Below are 10,000 nucleotides of genomic sequence, written 5' to 3'. Positions count from 1 at the left end.
GACAGACACTTCTGGAGGCATCTCGTGCTTCCACACCATCAGCACGGCTCGGTGCCTGCATCTATAAATAAGGCCTGCAGAAAGCCACCCCCAACGCCCGCCAGCCTGCAAACGCCCACCCCTGCCCCTCTGAGCCCGAGCACACTCAAGTCTACACCTTCTCTCTCTCTAAGCTACAGCTGTCAAAAATAAATACTCCTTCCACATCTTTTAATTGCCCTGTGAGTATTTTCCACTCTTTCTGTGAAAAGAAGAGTAGGGATTGGCCTTGTATCTGCTGTGCATATTAACAGAGGGAGGAAATATGTTTTTTTTTTTTTTTTTACTTTATTAGTAAGTGATGGTGCCAAGTTCTCCACGGGCCTGCTGTGGTGTGACCCAGTGCTGGCAGTACCTCCTGCTATTATAAATCCACACGACTGGGACATGGTCGCAATCAGCACACATCCTGCTCACATCTAATACAGGCTTCCCAAGGAGAGGCATAACCCTGCCTTTCTCTGCACACACACACACACACACACACACACACTTATGCTCCCTCCCTCACTGTCTTATACATATGCACACGCTTTCTCACTCCCTCTCTCTTATACACACTCTTATATACACTCATTTTCTCTTGTACACACACACACACACACACGCACACGGTATCCAACTCTCTTTCTTATAGACACACGCTCTCTCTCTGTCTCTCCCTCGCTCACACCCACACACACACACACACTTCCATCTTGGGGGCATATGAATTTGACCTGGTGTTTCTCTCACTTTTTCACTCTGTCTTTCTCATTTTGTCTGTCGTTCTCTCTCTGTATGTTTTGGTATGTTTGAAAGAGCGAGTGTGTGTATGTATGTGTTTGTGTTAGTGCATAGGTGTCTGTGTTAGCATGTGTGGGGGATAATAATTTTGGCTGTAACTCCACTGGGTAGAACTACACAACATTGCTACAGGCTAATTTGTCATAGTCCAACAGAAAGTGATGTCACTGTTTTACCCAGATTACTGCTGGGTACATCATTATTTTGGAATTCATATTTTAGACTGATCAAAAATCAGTATTCACTCTAACACTGAAGAGAGGGTTCAAATTATCCATTAAAACATAACAAAAAATAACCCAGTGTTGTTCAGGGTTATGCCCACATATGCCCACAGCTGTCAGGAAACTGGCAAAGGATCTTTTCTATATTGGTTACATCAGGTGTTTATGTACTTCCTGTTTGGATATTTTAATATAGCATGTGGCCTGTTACATTCTAATAACAGTCAACAAGAAAGGGTAAAGAGGTACATTGCTTTCTGCAGTCTGGGTGTATGAGCTAGCATGGGGTGTGCGTGAAAGTGAAACTCTGACTTGATGTCTGACCAACACACAACTCTGCTCACTACATGCACGAAAACGAGACTTTGTTTACATGCGATTGTTTGTTTGTTTGTTTGTTTGTCTGCTTGTTCTAAAACGTCAAAGTTTTCATAATCCCTCCGAGAATCCAAATGACAAATAATGCTGTTGGATGACAACAAAATAAATGTCTTTGTTTTCTGCTTTGATCTGGACTGCTTGGATGTTCTGGTCTGAGTTTCTTTCTCTGAGAGTTTACTGTCAGACGCATGATTGACTGGCCCTAACGACAGGCTGTTAAGAGCCTCGCGGGCTGGTCAGAACCCATCCTGAAATGGACGCTTTACATGGTGTGGCAGGGTGGTCGATCCCTGTAAGTGAGTTATTTGGTGGATGAGGTAAATAAGGCTCAGAGGATCGCTCGAACCATACTATTAATATGAGTCTCATCCTGGCATCCACGGCCCTCGCGCTGTGCCCCATTCTGGCTTGGTCTCCGGCCAGCAACTCACCGCATGGCAGCTGGGCGCATGCGCACGATAAGACGCTCGGCTCCGTTGCTGCGCGAGAACTTTTAATAATGAAGTAGACCGCGGAGTGCGAGAGCGCGCGAGCTAACTTTAGGGACGTAAAAATAACAAAAACAAACCCTCGTCCACGCAGCGCGGGACCCGTGTGTGCCGTTAAAGAGCTTGTGTTTCTGGCGGGCGTCGTTAGGAGCGTTCCGCTCCGGTGCGGACACTGGTAGTGCTGCCTGCCTCGCGCGACACCGTCCACGGGAGCTTCCATGAACTTGTGCAGGACTCCCCCACGAGCCACACTGACAGCGCGTGCACTCACTCTCCAGCCGTTTCTTGCGCTTCCCGACGCTCGAGCGCATGAATATTTTTGGACGAGCATGTCAACAGAGTGAATGCGGCGACGCAGACGGAACTTTTGGATAGTTCGGGGATCTCTCATCACACGACTCCGCAGAGTAAGTCTGTTGTCTATGTTTTTCCCAAAGAGCTGTGGATTAGTGCTTCCATTCATATATTTCAAAAGTGTCGTCAGATGATTACTAAACTAAGTTAAGTATGTCACTAATTTTGTGAATGCCCGCTCAACACAATTGATTAAGTTGTCCCGGTGTTTGAGGAAAACGTTACAGAAAGCAAAAAAGGGACAAAAAAAAACGACCCGGTGAATTGAGGCGGGACAAAATTTCAACTTATGTCTCCTGTATCAATCCGTCCAAACTTAATTTGTTTTTGGTTCTGGTCCCCTTGCTGCCTTTGCTTTTTCGCAGTTGTGTATGTTCAGGTGTGCAGCGGTAAAGTCTCGATGCATTAAGAACAAAATAAAGTAGATGTCGGGTGGCCTCGAGTGTATTTCTGGGCACTTCATTCATTGTGAACAGGTTTTCTTCGGGCGTCCTGCCACGGAACCCAACAGAAAATGCATTTCGACCTACTTTCCCTCAGATCACACAGGACATTCTTATTTTTGCTCAGTTTTCACTGGTCTTGTTTTTTTCTGCATTGTTGTTTCTTTCTGTCCCTGCTCACGCGACGAGTGCGGTGTCCGCATGGATCACACTCGCCATGTCCGATTTCCCACGTGGAGTGTGTGTTTGTATTTGATACGAAGGAAACGGGAATATCACCGTGACACTGAAACCGCGCCGTTGTGTCAGTGGCGTGTTGGCCATTGGCCGCTTTCTCGCGCTGTCGATACTGACTCTGCCTTACTGCCTGGACCCGATAACGGAGAAGGGTCGCGGATAATATTACACATGACGGGGCCACACTTAGCACCAAATAATACACAACCACAGGTCGCTCTGACGGCCCCGAATAAGACTGGATCTTTTTGGCCAACAATTACATAAACTGGCATTGCTATAAATTTCAACCATTACCAATTTAATGCTTACGCCTATAAAGTTTTACTACGGAATCAAGTTAGCGACATAAAATCTAAATCGGCGACGTATCTACTGGTTTATTATTAATGTTTCACCTTATATATTTTTGAAGATGTAATGAACGGTTAGAAGGCCATTTATTTGGTGCACGAGGCACACGTTTATGATACGACTCGGCTAGGTCGTTTTCTGTAGATTTACCAAAATATAACGTTTAGTTTATGTTCTTTAATAAAGTCACTTCGACATTGTGTCTTCGGTTTTGATTTTGCACAATGACATAACGTCTGGAGAAGGCTTGGCTACAGGCATGCATGTATTATCGCAGAATATTTCATTAAACTAGGATTCTGTTACTCTGAATAACCCCTACAATTAAGTTTTTAATTGTATTACATTTGTAAAACTGAAACAAAATACATTTTGCAAAAGACTAGATGTCGAAAATTAAACAATAAGTAAAAAGTTACAAATGAGCTTACAGGTAGTACCAACATGAAGCAAGCCTTTGTATTACAAATAATAACAGATTTAGCCATTGACACGTACATTTTAAAAACATGTTTCTTTTCCCAAATAGATGTGAAAATGCGATTCATTTTAATTATTTGGCCTTTGTACCAAAATGTAGTCACGTGCAGTGTTGTTTTGACATTGGCGGGAATAGTAATGATTTAAAGGGAAGGGGATAGAAAGCTGTGCACTGCGTGGTGGTCGTTCCGCGGCGGTGTTGGAGCGCGCGGGGAATGCCGCACCACTAAACGCTCCGCGTGGTTTTATCACAAAGGCAATAAAGAGCGTTGGCATGCGCTGCGCGCGCGCAGAGGGCACGCTGCCCTCTAATTGGAGCGTTTTCTCTAGGCCTGTATCAAGAATACTCTTTAAATACTACATGAGTAATTTAAACATTTTGTAATATATTTCGAAGAAACAATTAGCGCTTAACAGACTAACAGAACACTCCAATTAAAGAAAATGCCTCATGAACGTCTGTGCTCGTGCGTGCGCGCGCGTCCAGTAGGGCAGTGGGCTCAGAGGGCACAAATAACAGTAAAAATCAATGCTGCTCTACTCCCACCCCACTGAGCGTTAAAGGGTTGAGTTTCAGCACACAGTGACACTGTGTAAATGAAAAATTAAAATGACGTGCCCTTCAGCACACTCATTCCCACACTGCGGCAGCAGTCGTGTCAGCGCGCAACGTCCACCACGTGCACGCGTCAAACGTTTAATACAGTTGTTTTAAAAGCATGCGTTATTACATTTGTTGTTTGCCATCTTGAAGAACGTGGCGCTTCTAATTGGGACGTAGCGCATTCCATTGTACGACCGGTTAAGACTCAGTACTGCAGATTTCGACGCTATGCGCAACAATAAATTATGACAAACAGTTGTAAACACGGTAAACACCACATACAGACCTTGCCCTTTAACTAAAGTATTTGAAAAAAATGAGTAAAGAAATGAGTGAACAACCGTAAATGAATGTAGAAAGTGTGCTTTTTAATGAATTGAAAACCCTTTATTATTCTATTTTTTTATTATTTTTCAAGTAATGTCTACTCTGCACAGACAATAAGTTGATGCATCTGTCCAGAGCAAGAGAGAGGGACAGTGTCATCTCAGCAGAAAAACCTGCTTTGATATGTTTAATGGATTGTACTGTTAATGCTGCTGTAACGGGGTCAGAACGGGGGTCTACACATTTCTTCCCTCTTTTCATTGCTCAACATTTAGCTCTATAAATGAGCTATCAAACACTTCCCCATCATCTCCTACACACACACACACACACACACACACACACACACACACACACACACACACACACACACACACACACACACACACACACACACACACACACACACAATCCCTTGGTGTAATTGTGGTAAATGTACATTTCTGAGGCATGCGAAGCATCTTAATGTACCTCACCCACAGCAACCATAATGTACATTTTAGTTTCTTGTTTTTGCATAACATTCACTGATATTCCGTGACACAATTCCTACCCCTCAGTCTAGGGATAGAATGATTCCAGATCAGCAAGTTGTAAATTCATTATTTACTATTCATTATTACCGTGTATGTGTGTGTGCGTGCGTTCGCAGGTATCTGGATTAAAGGTATTGAGAGGGGAAGTTCTCAACTCATGGAGAATACACAAGAGCTGAGTGAGCAGGTAGGAAGAGAACCACGCACGCACTCACACACACACACACACACACACACACACACACACACACACACATGCACACACGTTTTAGACCATACACCCTGCTATCTGCAGTCACACTGGGACCTTCCCGTCTGTCTAAGGAGAAGAGAACAGTGCTGGTGTATTTGACACAGTAACATTTTGGAGGGACTGTAAAGTACCTTTGAGGCATTGCACTGCCTGATAGGTCTGTGGCGAGGCAGTCAGCGCTCGGCTTCTCCATTCACCTCTCGGTGGGTCTGTCCCACCATGCAGGCCTGTACACTATTCTACTGCGTTGCCTTAGTTTGGGGGAGATCACACACAGTTTGAACTGATCTGTCAGGGTTATTGTCTTTTTAGAAATGTGTAAGCTACAGTTGGCATGTCACTAAAAGTGAAGTAAAAGAGAGAGAGAGAGAGAGAGTGTGTGTATGTGTGTATGAAGGTCACTCAGGCATGTACCCAGCAGTAGTATGGCTTTAACACTGAGCAGATGAACCCACAAGCAAACAGTAGCCATATGGCCACAAGTTTGAATGGTGTCCACAGACAATATACACACACGTATGCACACACACACACACGCTCTCTCTCTCTCTCTCACACACACACACACACACACACACACACACACACACACACACACACACACACACACACACACACACACACACACACACGCTCTCTCTCTCTCACACACACACACACACACACACACACACACTAACAACAAGATTTTCTCATTTTTATTTTTATCTCTTATTATCAAGAAATACATTATATATATATATATATATATATATATATATATATATATATATATATATATATATATATATATATATACCATGCTGCTTAAAAGTTTGTGAACTCCTTAAGTAGTTTCAGATTTTGATGTTGTTTTACTATGATTCTCTTATTTTATCATCTCCGGCTTTTCTATATGAAGTGTCAGGTTTATATCAACTCCATTTACTTGTTTTGAGGGAAATGTGTGAGTTGCCAGCACACTATATTAAATATGGAATCAGAGCATGTGCAAAAGTAAATGAACCACAGCTGCGTTGGTAGAGTCAATTAGGTAAAAGTGTGCATGCGTCTACAATCAGGTGAAAAATCAATAGACATGGCGTCCATGGGAGAGTTGCTAGAAGGAAGCCTCCGCTCTCAAGAAAGAGTTGCCGGTTTTAATTTTGCACTTGGACAAACCAGAGGTTTTCTGGAAGTTCATTATCTGGACAGATGAGCCCAATATTGAATTATTTGGCCACAATCACAGGCACCATGTATGGAGAAAAGTCAACACTGCACATAAAGAGAGGAACCTCCTCCCAGCAGTGAAGCATGGTGGTGGACACGTGAAGGTCTGGGCCTGCTTTTCTTCCTCCGGACCTGGACGACTCCATCTTATCCAGGGAACTATCAATCCCCAGGACCATCAACAAATTCTTGACCAGAATCCCCCGCCGTCAGTCAGGGAGTTGAAGCAGGGACGGAAATGGATTACGCAACAAGACAGCGACCCAAAGTATTCCAACAAAACGGCCAAGGAATGGCTTAAGAGAAAGAAGATTCGCAACATAGAAATGCTGTGGCAAGATCTGAACCAGGCAGTACACGCCAGATGACCCGACAACCTCTCTCAACTGGCAGAGTTCTGCAAGGAGTGGGCAAAAATCCCAAAAAGCAGATGTCAGACACTTGTTTGTGGTTACAGAAGACGTTTGGTTGTAAGGTAAGTAAGGGCTGGAAGCGGAGGTGCCACAAGCTAGTGACTAAAAGAGTTCACATACTTTTGCACAGATTCTCAGTTTTTTGAAAGAGAAATTACTTTTGTTGAACAAATAATGAAAACACGTTTATTTTTTCTGTGTGTGCCATATTTGGAAGGTTTGCTTTACAAATTGAGATTTGGATGTGCATTTCATAACATTATAAAAAACATTTTTTAAACAATGACCATGTTTTGATGGCTCACAAATGTTCAAGCAGCACTGTATATGATATATAATGTATATGATTTTATATGATATATGTATATGACGTATATGTATATGATAAGCAGCACTGTATATGTATATATGTATATAATTATATAGTCATATATACATATTATATGTATATAATATTATATTATATATATATATATATATATATATATATATATATATATATATGTGTGTGTGTGTGTGTGTGTGTGTGTGTGTGTGTGTGTGTGTGTGTGTGTGTGTGTGTGTGTGTGTGTGTGTGTGTGTGTGAGAGAGCATGAATGTATGTGCATGTGCACTTTAATTTAGGTAGGGTAACAGGTGTAAAGCTTCCTTATGGTTTGAGTTATTTACAATTTCTATTAATAGGTCATATTTTCAGTGGCTATGATTAACAGGGTTTGATTGTGCTTGTTGACAGTCTTTGGCTTGTTTTTTATGAGGGCCAAGTTTGCAGGGGATGGGCGAGGTGTTGAGAAAGAACCCTGGGTCCCACCGCCCACCCCCCCCAAAACCACTCTGCACCTGACAGGGCAGGGTGGGGGGATCTTCTGCCTCACCTCAGCTGCACTTGTGCCCCGGGGGTGGGGTGGGATGGGGGTTGGAGAATCCCAAGGGAAGGCCCAGGCGGAGGTGCCGGTGTGCGGACTCTGTCTCACCCCAGAATCACACTGCCGCTATGGTGCTCATTGCAGCCGTGCTCTTAGTGACTCTGGTACCTGCCAGGAGATTTCAGGCACTAGTTGTTCCGCTTGACCGTTAATGCAAAAGTCTGACCCAATCATTTTGGCCAAATAGAAAGCCTCATTCCTCTCTGGTTTGTTGGGGGTGTTCTCTGAGACCCAGGGGGATCCAGGCGGTTTTTTGGGGAAGAGAAAGCTGAGGACAAACAGAGAGGAGAATGGAGAGGGAAAAAAAACCTTTAGCTGAGCCTTTTCCTCTGGCGCAGTCCGAGCCCCAGGGCAGAGAGCACAGAAACAGAGAGAGAGAGGGAGGACTCAGGTTACACACACACACACACACACACACACACACACACACACACACACACACACACACACACACACACACACACACACACACACACACACACACACACTAACTCTGAGACACTCACATCATTCACACATAAGTACTTAGGGAGAGGGAGAGACAGAGAGACACAGAAAGAAGCCCAAATGGGAACCAATACTTTTAATCAGTTCTATAGGTATGAGAAGCATGTAGGTTACCAGTGTTACAGTGTAACTCCTCTTCTGACGACTTGCAACCAGCACTTTGGAAAATAGACCCAGTGCATTGTTGTCATGATCATCTCCTCATTTCACTTGAAATCATCACACCATGACGCATTAACCAGCACCCACCCCTCAGTGTTGATCAGGGACACAACAGCGTGGAAACACCAACTGAGATCAGTAGACATAGTGTTACTTGTAAGGTTCAGCATCAACAGTTTTTCTTTCTCTTGCAAAAAGGGTGCCCAGGCCATGAAAAGGTGAACGATTGGTTTTTGCCAAAAGTTGATACAGCGCTGGGAAGTGGCCAGTGTGTGGAGGCCTGCCTGCTGCGTCTGGTGTCAGACGGGTGTCGTCGGGGTACTCTCAGGTGGTCACACCAGAGGACGGAGAACAAACGCTGTGTGTTCGTTCTCATTTCCTGCATTTTTTAGACGTTCATGTTGAGATAGTGATCTTTTCACACAGCCCAGTTTCCCCCAGAGGTGAGTGAGAGCAGAGTTAGCTCTCAGAGGAAGGATGCCTACGCAAGTGTGTGTGTGTGTGTGTGTGTGTGTGTGTGTGTGTGTGTGTGTGTGTGTGTGTGTGTGTGTGTGTGTGTGTGTGTGTGTGTGTGAGCGAGTGTGTCTCGTTTTGGGTGAAGGGCATAAGGACAGTTTGGATCCAGACCGAGCCCATTATTTAACAAGCACGTCGACATCTGGGAAGCAAGTCATCATTTAATTAAATGCTGCTGAAACCCAGCCCCTCGTTAATGAGATTAATTTAAATAATTAACCAGGAGCTGACACAAGCACAAGACCTCATGAATAATTAAGCAGCATTTTTGTCTGCTCCAATCAGAGGGGAAAGGGGCACTTTAATGCTAGAGTGCTTTTTTATATAAAGTTTCAGTTTATACTGTAACACACATATGCACACACAAACACATGTATACATGAACATGCACACGCACACACTGGTACATACATACATTTATGTACACACACACACACACACACACACACACACACACACACACACACACATACGCACTCTATCAATTGCTGAGTAGGTGTGTCTGGCTGGTTGGCTTGGTTTGGTGTCCAGTTTCCCTCTGCCCCCCTTCCCTTCCCTCTAATGGAATATACCACAGTAAGAACACACAGGTTGACATGGAAACGGAGCAGCCTAAAACTCAAAATCAGGGAGCTCATAGCAGTATATGAAGAATTTTTAAAATGTTTCAAACGAACGAACCTTAAAGGACATTGCAAGAGATTACATGAAATTAAGTAATTAATTCTAACATCAAAGTTGAAATGATAGAAGAAACT

The 10,000-nt window shown here is 43.7% G+C and overlaps 1 protein-coding gene across 1 annotated transcript in view; it reads left to right on the top strand.

Moving 5' to 3' along the window:
- Window positions 1–1,892: 1,892 nt before the first annotated feature.
- Window positions 1,893–10,000, top strand: part of eya4 (EYA transcriptional coactivator and phosphatase 4) — a 28,912-nt gene continuing 20,804 nt past the window's right edge. Inside the window, 2 exon segments of the mRNA XM_077018628.1 lie at window positions 1,893–2,325; window positions 5,370–5,440. Coding sequence (XP_076874743.1) covers window positions 5,411–5,440 — 30 coding nt within the window. The 5' untranslated portion in view covers window positions 1,893–2,325; window positions 5,370–5,410.

The sequence above is a fragment of the Brachyhypopomus gauderio genome, chromosome 10 (genome assembly GCF_052324685.1).
Source record: "Brachyhypopomus gauderio isolate BG-103 chromosome 10, BGAUD_0.2, whole genome shotgun sequence".
NCBI lineage: Eukaryota > Metazoa > Chordata > Actinopteri > Gymnotiformes > Hypopomidae > Brachyhypopomus > Brachyhypopomus gauderio.
This window is presented reverse-complemented; position numbering and strand designations above follow the sequence as displayed.